Consider the following 26,664-nt stretch of genomic DNA (forward strand, 5'->3'; position numbering starts at 1 on the left):
TGTCCCACTGTGTTCCAAGCGATATAAAACCGCCACCACAGACTGGAATTACAGTATTTATAAATAATAATAATAATAATAATAATAATAAATAGAACTAAAATTTTGAAATTCATGGAATGAATTTCATTTAGTCCATCTCATCATATAATTGCATCCGAATAAAAATCAATATAAGAATTAAAGTCGATAAGCATTCTTCGTAAGATCCAACACTAACAGAAAAATATAACGAAAATGAATTTCCGTCACCATGAAGTAGCCAATATGCGAACAAAAGGAAGATATTGCAGACTACTTTGTAATTCTTCGAGATACAAAACCAAATATATATTGTATTTATTTATTTAGTTTGATGAATCCATTTAAGCTCAAGAACTTAATGGAACAGAATAATTTAAATTCCATAACTCACATAGTCGTCCCCGGATTTCCTGGCCAGACCATTTTTGTTCCAAGAACACAGATGTGGGTATTAAAGTGCAATACTATGCTACGGTGGAGAGGGTGAAGGAGATGCTGGAGGTTTGAAATCCGGATACTGCACCCACAAAAATAAGAGAAAATTAAGTAACTTTAGTTTAGAAAATAACACAACAAATTAGATTGTTCGGCAACCCCAAGGGGTTGGCCTAGTGGCAAGCCGAGCCTTGATAAGCTCCTTACGAGTAGGTCAAGTGTTCGAAACCCCATGCAGCTATGAATTTCTTGGGGCCACTCTCAAGGGACCAGCGGACCTTGACTCACCTGTTGCACATAGGACTTTCCAAGGGGGCAGTGCGTGTGACCACAGGATTAGTCCCACCCGAAGATTGTTCGGTAAACCAATACTTTGGTCGATAGTAAAGAAGCCAGACATCATAGCTCATGAGATGACATTAAAATGAAACAAACAACAAGAACATATGAACAATTAATGAGATATCTCATGAACTACATATTAGCTCTACATTCAAGGAAAAAAGAATAGTAAAGAAAGGTTGGTAAGTAGTAGTTACATTTGGGTATGGTGAAAGTGATCTTGACATTGTGGGATGTGATTCTTCTTTAGCTTCAATATTAGGGATTGAATTGATCTGGGGAGGAGGTTCCGCAGCTGACTCGGTATTCAACTTGGGAGCAACTTCAGCTTTCTCTACAGGAGCATCAGCGATGGCAGTACTCGGACTTACCTCCACAGGTGCGGGTAAAGACTTCTTATCCGTTGGAAATGGTAGAAAAGCCATCCCAATTTGCTGAATTTTCAATAGAATGAGAACATATAGATCATAAATCATGGGTGCCAAGCACAACTTCCCTTTTTTCAATATTTGAAAAAGAAAAGAAAAAATTACTAGATTGGTTATCATAGATATATACAGATTAGGTAGTCTAATAGTAACAAAGTTCAGATTCGGTATTTATTCAGTGGAGGGTTCAATTCGGTTAATTCAAATAAATTTGGGAAAGTTTCATATAAAAAAAACGGCAAAATTTTGGAGATTATACAAAATATTTAATTGGGTTTCTTACCAAAACTTGAATAAATCCTATCTTCTTCTTGATGTTTGAATGTTGAAAAAACTAAAATTTTGGAGGTGAAGGGTAAAAATGTTACCATATTCCACGATGAATTGAGGGATCGTTGATTAATTCGTCAATTCGCCGAATTAATCGGCTAAACCCTAATTTGAAGGATTTTACGAATTTTCTGAAAATTTTGGAGAATTTTGTGACTATCTACAATATTAAAAACACATCATTGTCAAGTACTTAAAACGTTTTCTGAGATGTTGAGTGAGATTTAAGAGATTGCAGGGTCATTTATAACAACAGATTGATCATCAGAAGATTCTAAAATGACTCGATAAAATAAATGGAGCACCCAAAGTGGTTAGGATGAACTACCTTTACGTCACCGACAAGCTCTTTGGGAGCAACCTTTGTGGTTACAAACTCATCAATTTGTTGCAGAGTTTCCTTTCGATCCTGTAAATGAAAAGTGAAGAAAGTAGCATGAACTCCAACTATTTATTGATGAGATTTGAGAAAAATTAAGAGGAAAGAGAAAGAAGAGGGACGGAGTATAAATTTCTAAATTAACCCTCTATCCAAGAGCAGGATTAAACAATTTTTAAAATATAGACAAAATTCGTTATTCGAAATTTCATGCAACAACAACAACAACAATAATAATAATAATTGAGAAGGTATCATAGACTAACTTCCGCAAATAGAAGTTTCGTGCTGACAAATTGCACGAGTGCAGCTGAGCCCAAAACTTGGAGTAACGTTTCTATCTGCAAAAAATTACATTTAAGCCATTAATGTTAAAGTACTCATCAAAAAACATCACAACCTAAAAAAAAAAGATTTTAACAGCCCAACCTCCGAAAATGCCAATACGCCTAATCCAGTAGCCACCGCTAATCCAAGGGTGACAGACAAAGCATCAGAACCCTCCTGCACAAGCATAAGGGCTTATTTGTAATTTAATTTAAAGTGATTTTAAAGATTGCATATTAAAAGGATATTCTTGTAATTTTGAAAAGCTAACCAACGTGAGAATAGGGGGGCGTGGGATCGGAATTTATGATTTTTTTTCATTTTTTACCAAAATGACTGATTATATTAAGTTTAAATTTAAAGGTGAGGGAATTTGTGGGATCCAAATTTTGGTGTCGAGTGTCGACCAAAAGCTTATCTAACATCATCCTTATGACATAGGTTATGAGATAGATATTCTAAATTTGGAATTTTTAAGATTTTCAGCAAAATGTACTTAAAAGAATTTTAACAAAGTAATTAATTAAAAATTCTCAGATACTCACTCCAAGTGCTTCACTGAATGCATCTGTTAAATTGCCAAAATCAAAACTCAGTGTTCTCTTTGGCGGTATCCAAGGAAGCCCACTATTCTGCAACATTGGAATTCATTTCCAAGATTCTAGATACTAAATGAATCAAATATAAATTAAAATTTTGATGCTCAAAAGAACAAGAAATAAATAAATTAGATGAGAAAAATGAAGACCATCCATCCGCGAGCTCCTTCTGCACCATCTTTTATTGCATATGCAGCTTTGAAACCATTCACAGTGGCTAACTCCGCCACCAGTTCAGAGTTCCCATCAAATCTGGCTTCAATCACAGTTTCGGTTAAGTAAGTTCTGAATTCTAACTTTGAAAAAAATTAAACAACCGAACAGCAATTAAATATCCACAAAACAAGATAATCGAAATATCAGCTCCCGTGGTTAAGCAGTTTTGTCTTTTATATCAATGTTCGATCTTGGTCGTATCCGCTCTCACTACTTCAATCCACATTCTTTTGGCCGTCACCATGCACTTTTACAACCTTATTCTAGATGTGGTTGTGATTGGCTTTTTATTGCAGATTACCATACCATCTCAAACAATTTTCATTTAGGTCATCACCTATTGGGGATACCGACTACATTTTCGAAATTGTATTCATTTCTAAATTTTTATTTCCTATGTTTTCCATTAATCCATCTCATCATCATCATCTCTGCTACACTCAATCTATTCCACATGTTTCTTGATTGCCCAACATTCAACTCCATAAATCATAGCCAGTCTTATTGTTATATTATAGAATTTTTTTTAATTTTTTTTGTTTAATTGGGAAACGCCAATCAAATTAGGGTATTCTTGAGTTCTTCGTGCATTTAGGAAGTGAGTTTTAATTAATTTTGATCTCTTGGGAGTGTACATCTATTCTATCTACCTATTATTTCAGAGTTAGAAAACTCTCACCAAACAATGGCATGGCATTGGTACCATACCAACTTTATACCAAAACTAAGCCATTAAAGTTTATATCTTATAGATTGCCAATGTGGAACCTCTTCAATCCAAAATGATATGGTTTGTGGAGACTGGTGGTACTGGTCAGGAAAGAGTATTGTTCATCATTTTTCCATGGGTATTTTCGTAATTTCACTAGTATTAGGTAAAACCCTAATTAGATTTTCCAAGGGGTTTATATATCTATTTCCGGTGAAAAGGTGTAATCTGTAACTACAAATTTTCTCTTCATGGTGAAATTGTTATGATCTATGGACGTACCTCAATCTTGAGGGAATCACGTAAAAATATGTGTTTTGTGTGTGATTGCATCTTGGTTTATTTTCCTTTTTTTTTATTATTGCTATTGGATCAATTTCACTACACAAAATACTTTTTCTCAAAATCAAATCAGACAATAACAAGTACAATTCACATGTCAGGGAGAGAAACAAAATACATCACTTGGGTAAAGAATCTTACTTGTCTAGAATGAACAATGTGGTATTCTCTGGTTCCTTGAACTTCAAAGACAATTTCTTCAAGAACCCAGGCTTGTCTTCTCCCTTATATACTATGGACACCGCCTTCTTCTTTAAGCTTCGGATATCTGGGCTACCAACTTCCCTCAAATCCCCCAAAGCCCTTATATCAACCAATTGGGTATTGGCATCATCAGCTAATTTTGCATAAGAATTCTTAGCAGATTCAACACCCCATGGTTTGGGTTTCTTCAGAATTTGAGACAAAAATAGGGGGACAGCTAAAATGGTGACTCCACCAATTATGATTGCTGGGTTCTCTGTTCCAAACTTAACAACACTGTCTACAAACCCATTAACATCAAAATCAAAACTACTCTCTGATCTAGAGGTACCCGTAGACTGTCCTAGAGCTTCCTCATATGTGAGGGCTCTTGCAAGCCCACCACCAAGAACAGAAGACAGAACCACTAAACCTCCATTAACATTCCTTGACAAAACCTCTGATAAATTAGGTGGGGTGGATTGAAGTTTAGTAGATTTAGAGAGTTTGAGGTGACAGGTTAAAGGGAGTGATGAAATCTTTCTGGGTTCTGTTCTTCTTTCAGAAAGAACTGATACTGGGGTCAAACTTGCTGCATTGAGAACCTCCATGGCATGATTTTAGATATAAAAAAAAATTGGATCTGGGTTCTAAAAAAAATGACTAAATTGATCCTATTTCCATCAAAATTGAACGATCCTTGACGATTAAAGTTCTTTTTGTTGTTTTTTTTTTTTCAAGGTAGATTACAGATGAAAGGCTTTGCTACAGACTGGACAGTACAATGGTGGAGTTGAGGTGGAAAAAATATGGGTAGGACAGTAAGGAAGGGGTGCCACGTGTAATTTAAGATGAGATATTGACGATCTTGGTATCTTGGACGTTATATGATTGTGTGGATGAGAAATGTTTGAAGTTTCCAGAAGGGCTAGGAGCTTGAAAGGAGTTGGTTGATATAGTGCTCTCTTGGTGTACCATATTAGGGTCCTCAAGTCTTTGGTTTATACTATGAAAATAAACCTCAGCCATCGCATCAACGGTTGATCATATTCTGGCAATTCTTATTTCAAGATAAAAAACTTTGATATGAAATGCTGAATTTTGATCTAAACAACAAACAATCGTTGGATGCTGATGGCAAGCACCACTGGCCTTGATTCAATGCGAAATCCTAGAGATGGCCCACTGATCAAACAATTATATTGATGCCAATTAGGCCACGTGTGGATTTCGAGTGCAGGGCCCACAAGCTTGATCGGATACGGCCTCATCATTTTTATCTACTACTCATCGATTCTTCTTGTGGGACCACCACTGATTTATGATGATCATTTCACACCAAACGGGGGAACCTCTCATAGCATCTCAAAACCTGATGAAATGTAGCAAAAAAAAAATTGCTTTCCAAGAGAGAGAGTCCATTAAAACAAGTAAAATGACAAAGGAAACGAGGTTGATAGCTTTTACCCATAAGAACTGGTGCGATATTAATACAAATTGTTACATTGTTTAAATAAAGTGACATTAGAGAAGATCAAAAAAATAATCCAAACCTTGCCCGATCTCCCAAATCGAAATTCCAGTCCCCCAAGCACGAGCTTCCTCCAATCGTGTTGAAATCGACATCAAAGACGGGTAGAACACGGCGTGCTTGGTTCGGCGATCATCAGAGTAAACAAACATGTGCTCCTCACTTTTCTCCTCCCACTGCAACACAGGCTTGTGTTTCTCCAACAAAGACAAGTACTCCCTACTTGTGATCGCTCCACCTAAAGCTGCAATATCAAAATCATTCGTTTATTCAAAAAAACAACGATCAAAATTGCTCAAACCCAATTCACAAATATGTCAAACCACATACCTTCTGAAAGCCCGTAATCATTCCCATAGAAATTGATGCCAAGAAATATCTTGTGGGGTGGGTTTCGTGCGTCGGTACTAGTGGCACCAAGAAGTATCCGTAAGGTTAATTGAATCCACTTCAAAGGTGCATTGGGCCCAGGGTTACGAATGCTTGAGAAGTCATACGTCATGAGCGAGAAACCATCTACCACATCACTTAAGCCTTGAAGATCTTCGGGTCCAAAATCATGTTCTTGGAGTTTTGCCGAATGTGGTGGACCAATAACATAGATCAACTGTAGACGTTGGTCAGGATTCCTAGCTGATGTTACAGAATGCAAGACTTGTCCTAGTTTTTTGATGAACTTCAGTGCCTGAGCTCATGTACCAAGAAAGAACCCATCAAATAAATGTATTTAACACAAATTTGTACTTAGCTCATGCATTGCAAAAGTTCGTAATTACCATACTCCGCATTTCTGGATCATACAAGACACCATATGCCGCCCACCTTGACCAGGATTCTAACACCACCCCATCATATTCCATCTCCCTATTCATTAACAAGTAAATTCACAACAACAAAAATAGTAAATAATGGATGCGCAGCCAGTGTAGATCATTGGTAATCTCGACCTCCCATGCTTGTTTTCTTATCTAGATAAATATATTTAGAGAGCTGGTATTGACACCCAAACGTTTACTTATTACACCCCAATTAAAAATAAAGAAAATGAGTGAATGATTGAGAATAAGAAAAAGTTAGGGTGCCAATAGAATCTCTCTCTTTTTCTTTTTTTTCTTTATTACAGTTCTATTGAAATTGTTTGAATGAGTGTTATAATGTTTTGTAATGTTGAGAATATCATTTGAGTCAAACCTTTGTAATGTTTGAAGAGTGTGTCTAATCTTTAATTGGGGTGTAATAAATAATTTAAGAAATTGGGTGTAATAAAAAAAAATGGGGTGCCAATAGCAGCTCTCTACATTTACAGTAAATTATATAACACTACAAGAGTAACAGCTAAAGAGAAGGGGAAAGGGGAACAACTGCGAAGATTTCTCAATAAATGAGTGTATGCATGAATCTCCATAAACTCATCAATTTCTTTGAAAATTGGAGATCAAGGCAAAATGAATAGTAAAGATGGAAAGCTTACTTGCACTCTGTTATTATGAGATCAATCGCTTTATCTTGGTGCTTCCTATTGCTAAGAAACTCTTTAGGAAACGCTTCTAGAGCAACTCGAGGTAACACCTATTTATCAATAAATATTGAACATAAAAAGATTGTATGAACCATGCAAAAAATGTACAACATTAAGTTAGTACAATTGAATCTTGAAAGCAAATAAATGGTATTTCAAATACCATGAAAATTTTGTTCTCAAGGAACTCCGAAAGCATCTTCTCATAAACATTAAAGAGAGAGAGAGAGAAGGAAAGAACATCATTTGAAAGAGTACAAGGAATCATTTGTAGACATTGAATTATTTTTTTTGCTCATAAATTGACTTAAAAACTAAGTAGCTCTTCTGCTTCTACCACAACTCAACCCCCCCACCCCCAACCCCTAAAATGTTTTGAGTACTTTTGGACCGAAAAGTGGTTAATGCCCGTAGGTCGTGAGTTCGATACCTAGTATGAGCATTAATTCCTCAGGGGGCGCACCCTCACTTACCTGGTGCGTGTGATGTGCGGGCGTCGCACGTGCCCTGGGACTAATCCTTGGACAAGACATGGTCTATGAACTGGGCAAAGCCCAGAAACGGGCCCGGTTTGTTGTCTACAGCGATACCCGGTTTTAAACAAACAAAAAAAAAACCTAATTAACATATGATTCTCCAATATAAGGCTATTTCTTTTATTTGTCTTGCATACTTAGATTCTCTTTTCTCTTCAATTTATCTTTGCTGTACTCAAAACCACTTTTGCCCAATGAAGGTAAACTACCGAGGTAGTTTTTTCTAATGTGTAGTAGTCTTTATCTTGTTTGTTTCATTCCATAGTAACAGGTAAGTCTCCTCGAACCCCTTGTTATTCTAGTAATAAATGTTATGCCCATAAAAATAAAAATAAAATTGTTACCGCATCATTAAATTTTCTAAAGCATAATTCAAAACAACCTCGGTAAGGATAATATTCATACCAGAGCATGTCCATTCATTCTAAGATCTGAAATCCATCCCAAATCAGCATTGTGCCTTCCCTCCAAAATTAATTGAGCCCCTTCACTGGAACCAGAAAAAACCAAAGAACTTTAAATAACAATAGCAGTTATAGCTTGAACAGTTGTCTCACAAATTAGCATACCTCTTAAGATTATACCACACAGGTGATAGATGTGTAAACTTGGAGTTGAATCTCTTAGCCAATTCATAGCCTCTGGAATTCCTGCAAAGTACAGAGAATTAGAAGGATTTCGTAAATTGATATCTCACTCACAATGTATGTATGCCAAGAAGAGCAACAAAATTGTAAAAGGAAATAAAAAACAAAACCAACTTTTTTCTTATCTTTCTAACCTTTTTTGTATTTTTCAAGATTTTCTCCACTTCGATTTTGTTATTAGGTCTTGAACTAAACTCTTTTCTCAAATAATCATTTGAACCTAATTACTACTCTAAGAACTTTTTGCACCACTCTTTCAGTATAATTGTCATTCATCCCACATCACTAAAGCGCCTTGCACATTAGTTCCATATTCCTTCATCTATTAACCTTTTTCCTAAACGACACTATATTTTCTCTTTGTACATGATCTACCACATAATTCTTAGGCAAAATTTAATGAGGATGTGTTTGATTGCACATGGAAAATGTCATTTCCATGTGTTTGATTGGTTTTTGTTATAAAAAATGGTTTTCAACCCTCTTCCAAAAATCCAGAATTTCATTTTCTCACCTACACCCATGGGAAGGTGAGAAAATGAAATCTGCCCCCAATTTTCATCCCCAAATCAAAATCCTAATCTCCGCTTTTCTTCTTCTTTATATTTGTTTTCCTTGATTTTGTCTAGATGCAATCAAACAATGGAATTTGATTTTTCAACGCTACCCATTTTCCACCACCATTTTTTCAATGGATTTCAAATTTCTTGGAAAGTGACTTTCCATGCAATCAAATTAACCCTTGTAGTATTTCTCTAACATCTCTTAACACAAATATTCATAACCACTAACTTATATTTCATGTTAGACTCTCCATTGGGATCATTCTACAATCTTTGCATATCAAACATTATTATTTTTTATTTTTTTATCCCAGGGGGAATCCCCACCTCGCCACACTCATTGGGTAATTGCTGGTCATACCAAACCCTAAGGGGTGGCCCCAAGGGAATCATTGCTTTCTTGGGCTTTCAAACTCCTGACTTACGCTTCCTGAGGCACTTATAAAGGCTCGACTTGTGACTAGGCTAACCCCTCGGGGTTCAAACAATACTTGCTTCTTAGAAGAAACGATTCTATCAAACTTTTACTAGTCTCACTTTTAAAAGTAATCAGACATTTGTCTCTCTTTTTAAGGCAAGTATTTTAACTAATATCAGGTCATAACCCCCCCAACCCAAAAAAAAAAAAACATTTCCTTCTCCAAAACTTAGTATTGTATGTGTCCTCTCATATCTCCTATTTTCTTCCACATATGCTTATAGGTCCTCTCTTATAAATATCATTTCAAAATCAAGGATTTTTAGTAATAAACCATCACTCTTTTCCTCAAAAGGTTGGGATTCATTGACTCACAAAGAATGACTCATGAGAAAACACATGATCCCAACCATTTAGATACAATATCCAACAATTGAGGTTTATGCATATCTTGATAACACATATCTCGAAGATACTTATCCCGATGAGAAATCTAAACCATTGGATTTTGTGTTTAAATGGTTGGGATCATGTGTTTTTTCCACGAGTCATTCTTCATGAGTCAAGGGATCCTGGCCCTTCCCCAAATTATCTTTTAACATTTTCATCTCTTCCTACTAGGATGCATAAATGCTAATAATGTTAACTATCTTTACTCTTAAGACTGGTTTAATACACATAAGTTTGTCACTCACTCACTCCCATGACACACGCTATCTACCAAATACTTTTCTAAATACTCCTAACTCACTTTAAGTATGATCTGGGCCTGATATCGACAATTTAAGCCTAAGGCTCTCAAAGGTGAAATTTTGTTAGATTCCTTAATCACTTAGGAAAATTATAAAACCAAAACAAAAGATAATTCTTGAATTAAAAAAGAAAAAGTGCACATAAGAAACATACAAATGTTGATATTCTAACATTCCACAACAAATTTTAATCAATTTAATTGAAATATACTCTTTTTCTTCTTTCTTTTTTTTTAAATGATTGGTGAGCTGGGATTTATACGGGATCTGCCCAAAAACATAGAAATCCATTATAAACAGGATTAGATTATTAAAACTAATGAATCAATTTACTTGCAAATATTAAAACTAATAAATTTAAATAAAACACTAAAATTAAAAAAAAATATATGATTTAATCAGACTATCAGAGTCTTGCAAAAATTATTTTAAATGGTCACTAATTAAATTCATTATTATAAATGGTCACTAATTAAATACATTATTATAAAACGTCACTAATTAAATTAAATTAATCAATTTACTTGCAAATATTAAAAAACTAATGAATTTAAATAAAATATTAAAATTAAAATTATTTCTGTATTTTATGATAAATGGTCACTAATTAAATTAAATACAGCAAATATGATCTATAGAGTATAGAGACTAGAGAGTAGAGTACCAAGGAGTGATGTAGGCCAGAATAGGATTCGTATAGTACCGACGAGATGTATTTTCTGAAACCCTCGAATTTTCCTGAATTTCTTGGAAATAAAAACAAAGGAAAACTAAAAGAATAAAAAATAAATAACTAAAAAGAAGGGAAAATGCAGGGACTTGATGGGAATTATATGACTTACAGCGAGGATTTCTTGGTAATTTGTATTAGGTCTTACAAGTCCTCGCTCGTACACAGAGAGGAGTACAGTATCGGGCGTATGTGGAGCTTGTTTAATACGATATACGATGAGGGGTATTATGGGAAGGATGATGAAGAAGAAGATGAACCGACGATCGAAGCGGCTGTGGTGAGATTGAGAAGAAGCATCACCGGTTCGCTCTCCTCGAACCGCTTGTTCGGCTCGGTCCGAGCTGACCTGAACTCTCTTGTCGCGCTTCTTGGCCATTCTTTGAGTCGTCGATTCACAGTTGCAGACTCCCAACTGGCAAAAGTTCAAACCCCCTCGAAATGAGAAAGTTTTAGGAATTTTAGATGTGCTCTCCAAATTTTGATTAATGTTAGAAACGCCCTATATTTTAAAACCGATAAATTACTCCTTGACCATTGTCTTCTACCAGATGCTCATGTAAACGACTGTAATACCCCCCTTCAACTTCCAATTTACTTCTACAACTTCACCTATTAAACTCTAATAACAATCTAACCAATTCCATCATGGTTTCAAAATTCGTCTGAGATCGAGATGTATCGCCCGAGTCATCTCAATATCGAGCATGAACGAGACGGACGCATAAGTTAATTTTTTTAACCAGATTTAATATCTCACATTCATTTTTGAAATTTTTGGACAAGACATCTCAAACGTATCAAAAAACTTGTCCGAGATGTCTCGGTATCTAGCATGGATGAGACGAGACGCGACGCGAAATCGAATTATAAAACCATGAATTCCATAGATATTTTGATAGAAACGGATGAAATACTTTCCATTAAATATTCTATTTATTTTCCTAGAGACTCGAGTTCAGGTATTAATGGATTCGTTATTTGTTTCCAAGTTTCATATAATTTAGAAAATACTAATGTTCTCAAAGCATCTTGATCGTATCTCTCGTCAAAGGGTGTTATTTGATAATGCTTGCCTAGCAAATTCCCTGCTAATTCAAGCGAGCATTCAAAAATTTGTCTTACCTCTGAGTGCATTTTGAAACATTGGTTAACATAATTAGAAGTAATCAATTAAGTTTATGATGAAACCTAGAAATCAATCATTCATCCAATCTGAGTACTTCCATAAGATAGACCTTAATAGAAAACTAAAAGGTAACAAGGTGTGGATTGAGAGAAATAACAAGGTGTTCAAGAGTAAGATAAGAAACGCTCACGACAGCTTCTTAGAGATTTTGGGCCTGCTATATCTTTGGTCAAAACAGAACACAGAATTCAAGGGAACTACTTTTAATAATTTTGTTTTTAGATAGAACTCTTTACGTAATGATTGATGCTTTAGCTTTCCTTTGCTTTGTTGCTCTTTGAGAAGCTTCATCGGCCTCCTTGTAGTTTTTTTCTCTCTTTTTTCAATATATTACACTTATCAAAAAAAAAAAAAAAACCTAAAAGATAACAAAAACAAGTGATTGAGTTTAGTAATTTCTCATAAAAAAATTATTGACTTTAAATATATGATAATATGGAGAAGACTAAATTTCTTGAAGCACCCACAAAACCAAAAACACCCATTGTTTCAAATAAAGGAGGATGAGTTATTCACATTTTTTTTTGTGGTCATAAGTTAATTGAAAACTAAGTAATTGTAATTTTACGAAGAAAAATAGAGATGTCTCCTAACCCTTAATTTTTCCAAAAGAAAGTTCTTTTGAACCTCATCTAAGATCATTATCAACATTTAAATCTTATCCCAAGAATTTTGGGTTGGCTAAATGAATCGTATTCTTCCCTTTCACTTGGTATAAAAAGATATGTCTTTTATTATTTACTATTTATTAATATGTTAGAGTTCGCTTGTGCCTATGGCACGGGCATCTTCTTTGAGAGTTAAGGTGGATGAGATGTTTATCTTAGCTTAATGAGAGTTTTTCCCTCACAAAAATGGGACTTATAATTGTATTTTATTATATAGGTACTTTTTCTTATCTTTTTTTTATGTATTTTAAGAATCGTGATTTTCTGACTCTCTTTTTAAATACGCTTCTTGACCTGATAATTACATAATCATAAATCTTTTTATTAAGTATCCCGAAGCAAAGGATCTATGTTTTTATGATGGGAGCATATGAAAAGAGAGAGTCAGATTATCACAACTCATTTTTTAACTCGATTATTATGCGACAAATACTCAAAATTATAAAGAAAATGAAATAATTAATCAAGTAAAAGAATCTGATCATAGATCACAGATATTTTTAAGTTCAATATTAGTGGGACAAAGTCTAGCCACGTGTCAGTTTTTCTCGTGGACTAGGACAAATTTTGATCCTCCATTAAAACAGCAAACTTTGCTCCCAGCAACCCCATCGGCTGATCGGCAACATTCTCAGGAGCATAAAGCAATGCCACGTAACACAAATAAACACGAGAATTTCAAACACGTGGAAAATCATGCAGCAAGGCACGTATCGATACCAACCGTTCTCCCCACTACTCTCTCTCTGTCTCTCTCCATTATACGAAGTCTTCTCTCTATCTCTCTTTGTCTCAAAAACACAGATCGATTCCGAAAGCGATTTTGCTTCAAATTCCTCAAATTTGTGAGGATTTCGACTTGAAATTAATTAGTTAAATCTAACAATGGTGAAGCTTGCATCTGCAAGAGAAAACAGATTGTACGGTCCAAGGTTGGCCCGAAACCAATGGGAGTACATCAATGCAGGGTTATATGTGTTTGCAACAGTTCTTCTTCTTTGTGGATTTGTGTCTCAACTTTCGAACATGAGCGCGAAATCTGGTCTAGTATTGCTGCTTATAAGTTCAGGGATCATAATAGTGGTGAATCTTCACGATTTGTTGGCTCATTATGCAGGAATCGATTATCGATTGCCATTGTTACAGATTGATTCTCAGCTTGGAATGGTTGAGTTTTTTGTTCCAATTGTACAAGCTTTGGGATCGCTTCTTTTCTTCTCGGGAATTCTCTTGCTTTTCATCGAGGTTTGTTTTTCTTTTTTAACTTTTTGTTGGACTTTTTTAACCTCAAATGAACGTTTCATGCAGTGTGTCAAATGTACGGTTGAGATGCGCATTTTAGGGATCGGTTTTTTTTTTTTATATTTAAATTATCATAAGAAAGATCCAAAATTGGTTATTTATAGATTCTTTTAATCTTTTTGAGAAAATTCCCAAAATGGTAGAAAATTAATTGTAGATGCCAAAACTTGTACCTTGGGATTTTTTATGTTGGCTCGAGATCTCTATGTCTTGAGTTTCTAGGTGTGCCTGTCATACAACCCCTCTGACGCTCAAATAAACCAAATAAAAGTGGTAGAGTAATAATCTAATGACTAAAAAACATACCTTTTGGTGACTCTGTATTTGTATTTATTGAGATAAAACCCTGAGATTCTCTTACATCTTATTATCGATTTGACATTTATCCAATTTAGAATGTGGGTAATCTAGATTGTTTCTTTATTCAATCCTTGATTTTTTAGGGATTCGGATTGTATAAGTCACTTAACTACGTATCTTTGTCCCAATATTACCCCAATCAACCCAAATTTATATTCCTAGCGGAAGGTTTACTTTCGATCGGGTGAGTTGTCTTAGTTTTCTTAGATTTACACAAATTCCTAAGTGACACGTGTCATCCCACGGTACTCGTCCTACAAAAAAAATACCATCCACACTATTCATTTCAATTTTCTAAAAATGATAAATTACCATTTTAGGAATTAAAACAATAAAGGCATTTACTGTTTTATAAAACTAAGAGTCCTGATAATATGACTCGCCAAGTGGCCTACTTAATCGACTCCCTAACATGGACAAATTCAAAAATTGTAGATCTGTACACCTTAGGATACACGATTCATTCTGGATACACATTTTTTTATGGGGAAGTGCAATTGTATATCCTGAGGTGTACATATCTACAATTCCCGAACTTGTCACATCAGAGAGTCGATTATGCCACATGGTGAGTACTATTTTTATCGAGATATGAGTGAAAAAACATCTTTGGTTTCTATATACTTTCACGTCAGGATGTGCGATATGAGGTAAAATCTTGAGGTCACTCCAGCACGGCTCAGGAAAAAAAAATATGAAAAAAAAAAAAGATAAGTCACAAAAGGATGAATTTTCACTATAATTTATTGTTGAGTTTAGTCCTACATCGGACACTCATTACCTTTTTCTCTCTCCTTATAAGCTATTGGGCCTCTCCACTCCTTGCCAATTGGTTTTGAATTGAACTCCTAAATTTATCATGGTATTAGACCGGGCCTTTCTCTCCTCCACGTTATGCAGTTCATATCTCCACGTGCTTTGGCCCAATCCGGCCCACACGTGCGGGGGCGTGTTGAGGTTAGTCCCACATTGGAAACTCATTGCCTTGTCTCCCTCCTTATAAGCTCTTGGGCCTCTCCACTCATTGCCAATTGATTTTGAGTTGGACCTTCAAATTTGTCATAGTATCAAAGTAGGCCTTTCTCTCCTTCACGTCACCCAGTTCACATCTCCATGTGCTTTGGCCTAGTCTAGCCAACACATGCGGGGGCGTGTTGAGTTTAGTCCTACATCGGACACTCATTACCTTGTCTCTCTTCTTATAAGTTCCTGGACTTATCCACTCATTGTCAATTGGTTTTGAGTTGGACCCCCAAATTTATTATCTGTAGAGCCAAATCTAAGTTAATTCATTGATGCCTAAATTAGAGAGTAGACCCATTGACAACCCTACTTGGGATCGAACCTATTGTTGAATTCATAGACAGCCAGCATTAAAATCACTTTGATTAAAGTTAAGGTTTATTATGTGAAAAGCATTGGATTTTCCTTTTAAATGTTGGCTCATACTTAATTTACTTGCTGTAATTAATTTTCAGGTTGAAAAAGGTTTTGTTAATGATAAATTGGAAAAGCACGCTTTGAACATGCTTACTGCAGGGCCGATTTTATGGCTCATTGGTTCGATTCATAATGTGTGCCAAGTTTACCAGAGAGCAAATGGTCATCTTCAAGTTTTGCAAGCAAGTGTTCAAATTCCGTTCTTGATGGGAAGTTTGTTGTTCTTGGTGGGTGCAATTCTCAATAGCCATGCTCACGTTGGGCGATTAGCCCACCATGGCTTGACATTACTGGTACAATCTTGTAACACAAACCATGGAACTAGTACTTATCCTCCCATATCATGTCATGTTGAATTTATCTTTCAAACACGAAGAGGGGGGGGGGGGGGGGGGGGGGGTTCTATGTTCGAAATTATATTGGTATGATGGGAACAACACAAATCATCCGATGGGGTTGATTTCTCACTTAAAAATCTTTTGGTCGGCACTCTTTATTTATCCCTACCTAGAGCTATACTTCTCCTAAGATCTGTTCCCGTTTTTTTTTTTTTTCAACAATTCCAATTTAATCTTATCTTTTACTTATTTAGAGCTCTGTTTAGAAGGAACATGTAAGTTGGATTTAGGGGAAAAAAATTAAGAGGAAGATAAAAAAGAACGTAGATTGAGATATCGATTAACAAACTTACAATAACAAATAACATGGCTTTCGATAACAATGAAATGGAAGAACATGATTCATTCATCTGACCCTAAATTTATGGGTCAAGACTTTGATGAACTTGCACCACAAAAATTCTCTTTACGTGACGTCATTTTTTTTTCTTCCAAAAAAATAAAATAAAATAAATTGTTTTTAGCATTAAAATTTAATCTTTGATCGTGTTGATTCATTGCAGGGAAAGAGTTGGATTTGGTTGGGAATATTTGGGAGTTCATTGTTCTTGTTAGGTGGATTGATGAATTTGGTGAAGGTATTCAAGATGCAACAAATAGTTGGATTAAGGCTGGAGAAACTTCGTTGTGGAGCACAAGAGCGACTTAACCGAGAAAGACAAGGCCAAGTTCCCCTCATACTAGAAGAGGAGAGGAGAAAGAGTGAGGAAGGGAGACCAGTGCCTGTGCCCACACCTTACAAGGACGTCCTCATTGGCCAGGCTTGAAGCAAAAAGATGGTAATAATCATGGTTCATTTAAATTGCCTTGTACAAGATAGAAAGTTTTTTCTCTCTAATTATTATCTGAATGCTTGGGACTTAGTTTCATTAAACTTCGTTTTCTTCGTTTCTTTAATTTTCTTTGTTTGATGCATGGTTCCAAATTTACGCCATTCAAAAAGCTTTGTTTTTTCTCTTCCCCTTATCCCTAAGATAGTGAGTGTTGGTCGTTTAATGCGAATCTGATTTTGCTACCTAAATCATTTGTTGTTTTGTTTTGTTTAGATATGTAGGATGGTAGGTTCGATCGATCGATTGCTTGTTGGGCATGCCAAATTATTATAATGTGTGAACATCGAATGCCCCGATGAACTTTTGGCTCACTCCTTGGTGGATCTTTAATCCCAAAATAATCCAATTCAAGGGATTTTAATCATAAACCATGGGTGAAAACATTAGCCCTTGATGATAAAATTATAGTTTATGTTACCACACCAACTTTTTTATGGCATACCAAACAATATAATAAAAAATGTTGTTTACTATTTTTTTAATTAGTAATTCCAAGCCTTTTAGTTTGGGTATCTAGTATAAAAGTGTTGAGTTCTCCAAGCTCTAGTGGGACCGATTGCAAAGTTGCTTTTAGGAGATTGGTTATGAGAACGGTAACAATCAAGGAAGAAATCGAAGATAACTACTATTGGATTGTCGTCGAAGTTGTTCTTTTCATCGTCTTATATTATTTTATACTTTTGATCGGTCCCCTCCTTTTTTATGCAATATCCTTATTTGGTGCCATATATAATTTCACTAATTAGTGTTATTATAAAAATAAAAATAAAAATAATTTAAAAAGAGTATTTTGCCAAAATTATATACTTTTGGAATGTTTATAAAAAGGGTAAATTCTAAAATAATTACAAAAGTTTTCGGTATTTTCAAAACAAGATTATCATGTAATGTTGACAATTTGATAACATTTTTTTCACCATTATGTGATAGTTGTGTCAACATATGCAATATTTTCGATATTTTTGAAAACTTTAGTAATTATTTGGAATTTACCCTTATAAAAAGGCCACAAACCCATTTTGATATAGATATAACCAAAATGGGTTATTTACAGCCACTTTTTGTGATTTTACATCCATACCCTTCTTGTGAAGCACAAATTAAAGATTATTCAAAATAAGGGTATAAAGGTAAAAGTCACTAAAATGATTATATGAAAACCTTATATTTCATACGGAGGTAGACTACCTAGTGGAAATGCTCTTTAAGGGAACTTTAGCTTTAGTTGGTCGCGATCAAGAAATCACTAGTTTCACTTAGTAGGCATGGATATCCGATTTTGCATGAGAACCTATTTTGATAAAAATAAATAGATCTTTTTATTTGGGATACATAAGGAAAAGATCAACAGTTTCGTGCCCTTGCCATGTCAACTGAGTACAAACCGAGTGAAAATTTTCAAGTCAGAAAATCATTAGAAAATAAATAAATACCAAAAACAAGTATTATGGTTTTTTTTTTTTTTTTTTTTTTTTTTTTTTTTCTTTTGTGTGTGAATATTTTAAAAAACTTGTGCCAATAGTTTTGAAATCATATGTGCCATTCTTTGTACTTTCCTCGAGTCTATACCCAAAGAGTCGAGCTGGGATTGCACAAAGGGGGAAAAAGGGGTGGCACACATGTTACCGTAGATGCTTTTCCGGGAGATACTACAAACAAAGGGGTGACAATGACTTGGTGGCACGCATGTTACTGTAGATGCTTTTCCACAAGATAAGACTACGGTTATGCACGCGCCACCACATGTCACCTTATGTCTCTATTTGTGTCATTTCTCTAATAATTCTTGTTGATCAGGCATCATAATTGGAGACAAAATCTCTTTAGGAATAGTATATATTCTCTTGCTATAGGGTCTGACAATGTGAATGATTATGACAAGTGAAACATATAATGGGAGAGTTGAGATTGCTACCAGAGATCAATGGTAAGTACATTAGGGGCTCAGGATGATAGGAGACATGATTGAAGTGGTGATCATGGTTTCCTATTAGTCTAGGAAGAAAAGAGGTGTGAGAGTAATGAACACAAACACACTCATGTTGCATGTGTTGACAGCCTTTCTATGTGACTTCTGTTGAAAAATGGAAGGAATTTATGCTTCCCCTATGATACTAATTTCCTATCTTTAACCATTTAAAGTGGTCAGTGTCACAATAACTCCAACAAACAAACGCACACATGACAACATCCACTACTCACACTTGTTAAAGTGGTGATCACTGTCACTCACACACATACACATGCACTCACACGGAATGGTACTTGAGTTAGGCCAATCAAGACAAAACAAAGGGAATCCATCATATCCAAGGAGAACCTCAGTGACTCCCCAATTTTGTTGGGTTGGAGGGTGAATTTAGGCTCAACCCAAGTAGTAGAATTCTTAACCTGAGCTCAACTCAACTCGACCATCAAGCTTGAGCTCACTAAACTAAGATCAACCCAAGCTTGATCATCTAAAATTGGGTTAGGGTTGGGTTAGCCCGAGTTAGATAATTTTATGAATATCCCTAATTTCATTTTAATTAATAAATAAATTTTATATTTTAAATAAAAATACAACATAAAAAAAATAAAACTACCGGTAAATAAAATCACATACAACCTCCAAATCTATCATTGAGAAAATATGTAGACAAATCATGCTTAATCAAAGCCCACATTAATAATATATCATTGTCCACAAGGTGGAATGAAAAAGTTAACAAAAAAATATAATTACTATAAAATATTTGTATATTTAGTAATAGGCATCTGTTGTATATTTGTATATACAAATATTTGTATATAATTAAGGGTTGCTCAAACCCTTAATCGAGCTCAACATGAATTGAGGTCACGTTGAGATATTCTAACCCAGGCTCAACTCGTTTTCTTCATAACTCAACTTAGGCTCGCTCATGACTTGGGTTGGGCCCGGGTTGAGTTTGAGTTAGCTCGCCCAAGTTGTAACCCTAGTTTTGTTGGTGGAGGTGTGTTAAAAACCCATATCAACCCAAGCCTTAGTATAATATGAACACGTTTGGATCTTACCAACCGAAGTGAGGAGTGTGTAAGGGTGCATGAGCGGGCTAGACTGCGAGAATAAGTTAAAAAAATCACAAAGTACGGAGTTTCGTTTCCTTCTGCTTTACCTATTTTATTATCATTTAATTTTTTTATATCAAGAAATATACTTTTAATGAGATCAATAACTTAGTGATTGGCTGATGGCGAGAATTGAATCCTACTCTCTACTATCTCTCTACTATCATCACCTATAGACTTTACTGACTAAATTAGCTACCACTTTCCACTACTTACTATTCTTTGAAGGATCTCTAGTAAAACTTGAAACTAACAATCTATAACTATTTTAATTAATTAAATAAATTATATATCTATGAGAAAGACAAACATAATTTCTCTATGGTCTATTGTTTGGTTATATTTTCACTCATACCATGTTCATAACTTGATTGCATTTCATTTCACTATTATTACGATTTGCCAATATCACTAATGTCGATATTTTACTCACCATATCCGACTAGCTACAACAATACAATTATAATCTATATTTTTATTTTTTAATTATAAATATTTAGTGTGTTATTGATAATTGAAACTTATTCTTCTATTTTTTTTTTTTTTTTTTTTTTGAGGTTTCTATGAATTGTGTATTTTGAACACCATTTTACCTTTTTCTAATATCACACTATTGATGTCTTTTAGTTCTAATAACTAAAAATCATCAATATTTTATTACAATTTACGAACATTGTTTTTAAGAATAAAAAAAATTACATAATATTGTAGATGGAATAAGATTATCCTAAGTGGATTCCTAGCACTTTGGACCTTAAAGTTGGATTGATTAGATATAAAACCCGAAATCCAATTCGTTATGATAACTTTGAATCGGGATTGACAACTAGAGGTGCCATAAGGATTCAATTTTATGACCTATTGGATTCGTTGTGGATCAATCACATCCCGATCTGATAGGAGCCTGATCCGATTAAAATTGGGAAAGCATGTAAAATTGGTTTAAATTGTGTACATCAAATTGAATCAGTCTTATAATCTGTTATTATTGGATTAGATTTCGACCCTAATATTGATATCCAAAAACCCCAAGCTGATGTTTGTTGGATCAGTTTTGGATCTGATCCAATCTTCACCGGATTACTCCCACTTGACCCAACCTGATCCATTGACAGCCCTACCTCAAAGACCGAACACTTCTATTTGTTCAAGAAGATGGTTACTATTGCCACACCAATCAGGTGCCATTCAATGGTGATATACATTGGAATTGGTGTGGCATTAGTAAAAGTTGGTGTGGCATTAGCAACTCTCTTGTTTAATCATATGAGAGAGAGAGAGAGAGAGAGAATCCAATCTTCCAAAAGTTAGATATGTTTCAGTCAAAAGGTAGAAAAAAAAAAACACAAAATAAACCTCATACTTCCTCCAACATATTACACATAAAAAGATAAAAAAAATCTAAAAAAACCCATTTTGACTTTTATAGGAAACTTCAAGTCCTCTTTATCTCCTACAATATTAGGCAATCTCTTGGTTCTTCTCTACAACCCTCACTCCCTTTACAGATCTAAGAACTTCTGCCTGTTTAACAAAACAAATAAAAATGTAACTTTTAGGTAAAAATAACTAAAAATAAATATAAACCCTTGAGACTAATAACACCAAAATCACCTGATCATCACTAATTTCAACTGCAAACCCATCAACAATTACCAAAGAAAATCTTTTCTTGTAGGATCCTGGTTCAAGTATACTTGCCAAAAGCTCATCATGTTTGTTACTCATATATGAATCTAGCTCAAAAGCTCCTTTTTTTGTTCTATTAAACACAAACCAACAAGAATGTATAGAACACTTGTATTAGAGTACTCTTATAAGAAGAAACTTAAACAGATTATTTTGTATAAAAAAATAAAAAATAAAAATATAGAACAAACCGATCAGCTCGAAGACGCTCGTATTGAGGATCAAAATTCATGAAAACAAAGTATAATTCACTTGTACTACTTCCCATTACTACTCACTTCTTCTTCTTTTTTCAGTAGTTTTCAACTCTACATTATTGCTATTTATACACAAATAGACAACAAAGAAGACTTGGGAAGTTCATGAGAACCCACAATTCTCTTTTGGAGAAAAAGATGCTTTTCTTAATAATCTCCTCCTTCTTTGTTCTATCTAATTTTATAGAGAAACCCTTTCCTTACTATGATAGTGGGGAAAAAGGCATTACTAAGACTCATCCACCATCAAAAGAACCTTGAGATGCGTAAAACAAAAACTCCTGATTTATTAAAATCTCGAGAAGATGTTTTACGTATCTCGAGATCTTTTTTACGGTGGTGGATGAACCTTAGTAAGGCTGGTCGAACTTAAAATAAGCACCCCACTTCAATTTCTCTTTTTCATGGAAAATCTCAAGCTAATGATTGAAAGAAATTGCAATTATCAAATTACTCAAGTGCCCTTTTAAATTAAAGATTCACGTGATAGGGGCCTGGGGTGACATTTGTATTTACTGCTATTATCACATTTCTGACGTGGAAGTGCTCACATAATCGTAGATGATTTTTTCTCATATCTCGAGGAAACATGTATATGATTATCACATAAATGTAGTGAAAAACAAAATCCCTTAGGATTTTACTTAAAATTGAGGACAAAGAACCTTCCTAGAGTGACTTTGTTTTTTTTTTTAAACTGCAATTCACACGTTGTTGAGGAGGTGGTGTTCTCAGAACCACATATCTTTTCACTCTTATCTCAAGGAAAAGTATCTAGGGTTTTAAGCACATCGCCATTTCAGGTTTAATTTTTGGCTTATATACGGATAATCAATTCCAAGTGGTGGTCTCTGATTGGGTAAAAAGTTTTTTCATTTTCAGATCTTGGAGAGGGGTTTGTGAGTACAGGGCAGGGGACCATGAGGCTCTTGTTGCTCAATGTGGGCCCTATTCACTGAAAACTAAGAAAATTTTCAGTAAGATTTGCAATTCCAAGGAGAGTGCAAGCTGTAACTACTACAGTACTATTAAGTAGCAACCATTTACAAGGTCCAAATATACCCTGTGCTCGTACTGAATTTTAGTAAAAATATTATCTTGAAAAATATTTTCTAGAAATTTCAAAGAATCTTTTGTTATAATTATTATAAATAAAAGAAAATCAATATTAATTTTTTTTTGTTTTGTTTTTGTTTTTGTTTCAAGGCCTTAAGAATGTATAAATAAGATTAATCTTCGATTCGCATTGAAGTAAGGGTGTCAATGGATATCCAGTTATCCAAGGTTTCAACCCTGCAGGGTTGGCTCAATGGCAATTTCAGATCGAAAAGTTGTCACTACCCGTAGGTTGTGAGTTCGATACCCCATCTGATCATTAATTCCTTAGGGGTCACCATTACCTAGTACATGCAATGTGTGGGTGTTGCACGTGCCCTTGGAACTAGTCCTTGGACAAGACCATGGCCTATGGACTGGGAAAAGCCCAAATACAAGTCCAATCCGCTATCTACAAGCAGGGCGGAGCCAGGTTTTTGTTGTCGTGGGGGCAAATTACAAATAGAAAAATTTTCTAATTTTCTATGGGGGCAAAGCAGTAGAATGTTAAAAAAATTTGTGGGGGCAAATTACAAATAGAAAAAATTTCAAAACTTCTATGCGGGTAAAGCAGTGGAATGTTAATTTTTTTTTTTATATATTATTAGTACCTCCCTATTGATTTTAGAAATTCTTGTGGGGGCAATTGCCCCCACTGTCCCCACTGTAAATCCGCCCCTGTCTACAAAGATACCTAAAAATAAAGTTATTAAAGATTTTTGAAACCAATCATTCAGTGTTAGGTCCACCAGCATCGATCTAGTCATTTTTCAATTTGGTTTGGATATCTATTTTATGGATTTGATAAGAATCGAGTCTCCTTTCAATATCTGGCTAGTGAATTTATTTTACATAAAATATTGATTATCTAATAAAAATATTAATTAAGGGCATCTTAAAGTAAATATTTTTTTTTTATCTAAGATTAAAATCTAAAATGATGTAGAGTCTTTTCTTTTCTTCTATGTAACGCCAATTCATAATCTACACAATTACAAATAATAATTTTGTATGATACTTTCTTTTCAAAAAATTTCTTTGCTTGAATAATTAAGACCGGCAATGGGTTGGATAATATTTATATACTGACTCATCTCTACCTAAGTTATTTGGGTACGGCTTTAGAAATTTTTTATCCATTTAAAAAATCGGGTAAATTTATCCGTAATTTTTTTTATCTGAATATTTTTAAGGTTGGATATGGATATGTATCCGTTTATCCGAGCTTAATACTGTAAATTCACAATAAAATATATGTATAACCCAAAATCAAGATTTTTTCATCACAATGAGATGTATATATCCGATTTGGATATCCGTTCGAAAATTAAGTACAAGTCGAATACAAGAAATTACAAGGATATGAAAATAGTTTCATCTGATTCATTGCCAACCCTATGAATAATCAATCGTTGGTATATGAGAAATTACAAATTAACTTTTTATTCAAAAGTATTATTATTATTATAAATTCATCATTTATAAAAGAAAATTTTTTTATCGCCTCGTACATAAATAAATAAATAAATAAAATAAAAATATTTTATTACTAATTTATAAAGTTTAGAATTAAGTATTAAAATGATCAAAACTGTAACAATGAAAAATCAACAATCCAATAAATAATTACTTAATCATCAATCAAGGTGACTGTTTCTGTACAGTCCCATCACGAGATCAAACTTACAGGAATAGCAAACATTTTGTCTTAGGTAGTACAGCGAATTTGCATCAACGTGACGTGTCAGTCTCTGCGCTTCACATGTCCACCCACGATTCCTGTGGAGGAGGAAACGCTGACAATGAACTGAGGCGTCGTCCTATTGTCCAGTTCGCCAGCTGTCAACCTTATGGTGGTCCTAAAGGACAAGGGTTAATATGACACGTGCTCCTTTTAACCTTAGTCTTCTGTCTAACTAATTAATGGGCTGGGTAGGACAAAACAACTCGGCAAACTTCTTAAGCCTATGGGCCTACAACCAAACTAACCCGTTAGAGTTGGCCGGGCTTTCAATATGAGAACCCTACCCGACCCAGGCCCATGGAGCTCCATTTATCCCCTCCCCCGAATTTTTTTACTCACTTGTGCTCTATATGACTATATAAATACAATTATTACATTAACTTACCATTGTTTCTTAGATAAATATGGTTCATATTATGACCTTTTAAATGTGATTTTAACTCAGAGTCAAAGTTAAGTCAAGCATCAAGCAAGTCATCCAGATTTCAAAGTGGGTAAATAGTTAAGTTCCAATACAACTAAGAGCAACTCCATTGCATTTGGGCTTCGACTCTGTATCTTCTCTAAATTGTCATTTTACAAAGTCAAAAACTTCTAAAATCACTACAATACATTTGGATTGGGGATCTCTACTTTGAAATATTTTAGTGGGAGAAAGTGAGAGAGACGAAAGAAGATAGTGAGTTTCTCTCTCTCTCTATCTCTCTTTCTCTCTCTCTCTACCTATTGACGATAAAAACGACAATAATTATGAAATATTTTATTGTAATTGAATTTGTGAAAAATTATATTTACTTAATATGGTTGGAGAGAAAACCCTTTGAATAGGTAAATACAAAAATTTCTTTATCTTTTTTACTAAATATTTATTTTCACGAATTTTTTAATATTATAAATTCGCCAAGTTTGAATGCAATTGTTGCCACTCATTTGTAAATTGGGGAAAAAAATGAAAAAAAAAGGCGAAATAGGAATCTACCTACACTTATGAAAAATTAAGAATTTTCATTGTGATATTTGCTTTTCTGTGCTAAGTTTGTTTCCTATGCTTTTACTTTGTGAGTTGAAAACTGAATTTTATTTCTTCAGTTGTTCCTATTGTTTTTCTATTATTTAATTGAACTTTCTTTGTTGTCCCAATGATCCAATCCAATTATTAGATCAGTTATGGTCCAATATATATCCGATCCTTATCGGATTGGTTTCTGATCGATTACGATCGACTGCCCTACCAAATGCCACGTAACAAGATTATTGTACTTTATAATTCAAAAGAATGTTTAAATAATTGTTATTTTAAACACACAAAAAAGTAGTCTATCTCTATCATATTTTTACCTTCAAAGCTGCAATTGTGGATTTTACATAGATGGTTCCACCTAGAATTTCCTTTAGAAAAATACTTTCTTTTCTAACTTAGTAAGATTTCACATTTTACTAGAGGTCGTTGGCCTAGATGGATTACCAAATTGACAATCCAACACCACAGCTTTCTAGATATCACAGAAAATTTATATTCTTAATAATAATAATAATAATGTTTCAAGCTTAATATAAGGTCTTGAAAGTAGTAGCCATCAAACTCCTAA

The 26,664-nt window shown here is 34.4% G+C and overlaps 4 protein-coding genes across 5 annotated transcripts; 1 reads left to right on the plus strand and 3 right to left on the minus strand.

Moving 5' to 3' along the window:
• Positions 1 to 315: 315 nt before the first annotated feature.
• On the minus strand, positions 316 to 5,606 carry LOC147393832 (rhodanese-like domain-containing protein 4, chloroplastic). Its single transcript, XM_086457153.1, has 8 exons — positions 4,273 to 5,606; positions 3,014 to 3,116; positions 2,811 to 2,897; positions 2,368 to 2,442; positions 2,205 to 2,279; positions 1,888 to 1,968; positions 999 to 1,235; positions 316 to 541 (listed from the first exon to the last, which is right to left on the minus strand). The coding sequence occupies exons 1-8, from the start codon at positions 4,923 to 4,925 to the stop codon at positions 494 to 496; spliced, it is 1,359 nt and encodes a 452-aa protein (XP_086313279.1). The 5' UTR covers positions 4,926 to 5,606; the 3' UTR covers positions 316 to 493.
• A 144-nt stretch (positions 5,607 to 5,750) lies between these two features.
• Positions 5,751 to 11,464, minus strand: LOC147393833 (Glycosyl hydrolase superfamily protein). Of its 2 annotated transcripts, none has more exons than XM_086457154.1 (8): positions 11,123 to 11,464; positions 10,945 to 11,018; positions 8,470 to 8,550; positions 8,306 to 8,414; positions 7,317 to 7,414; positions 6,622 to 6,709; positions 6,176 to 6,530; positions 5,751 to 6,089 (listed from the first exon to the last, which is right to left on the minus strand). In XM_086457154.1, the coding sequence occupies exons 1-8, from the start codon at positions 11,387 to 11,389 to the stop codon at positions 5,839 to 5,841; spliced, it is 1,323 nt and encodes a 440-aa protein (XP_086313280.1). In that variant the 5' UTR covers positions 11,390 to 11,464; the 3' UTR covers positions 5,751 to 5,838. The 2 variants fall into 2 exon arrangements, with proteins under 2 accessions (XP_086313280.1, XP_086313281.1); XM_086457155.1 differs by having other exon boundaries at positions 8,306 to 8,390; positions 11,123 to 11,463.
• Positions 11,465 to 13,627: 2,163 nt separating this feature from the next.
• LOC147393834 (polypyrimidine tract-binding-like protein) lies at positions 13,628 to 17,264 on the plus strand. The gene is made up of 3 exons (XM_086456985.1): positions 13,628 to 14,112; positions 16,008 to 16,262; positions 16,871 to 17,264. Exons 1-3 carry the CDS (start codon positions 13,753 to 13,755, stop codon positions 17,132 to 17,134), a joined length of 879 nt encoding a protein of 292 aa, XP_086313111.1. The 5' UTR covers positions 13,628 to 13,752; the 3' UTR covers positions 17,135 to 17,264.
• Positions 17,265 to 21,643: 4,379 nt separating this feature from the next.
• On the minus strand, positions 21,644 to 22,345 carry LOC147393835 (subtilisin-like protease SBT2.5). The gene is made up of 3 exons (XM_086457144.1): positions 22,171 to 22,345; positions 21,905 to 22,052; positions 21,644 to 21,814 (listed from the first exon to the last, which is right to left on the minus strand). Exons 1-3 carry the CDS (start codon positions 22,245 to 22,247, stop codon positions 21,752 to 21,754), a joined length of 288 nt encoding a protein of 95 aa, XP_086313270.1. The 5' UTR covers positions 22,248 to 22,345; the 3' UTR covers positions 21,644 to 21,751.
• Between the last annotated feature and the right edge of the window lie 4,319 nt (positions 22,346 to 26,664).

This window comes from Akebia trifoliata, chromosome 10, assembly GCF_017979445.1.
Source record: "Akebia trifoliata isolate Shusen 1 chromosome 10, ASM1797944v1, whole genome shotgun sequence".
In the NCBI taxonomy this organism is placed as follows: Eukaryota; Viridiplantae; Streptophyta; class Magnoliopsida; order Ranunculales; family Lardizabalaceae; genus Akebia; species Akebia trifoliata.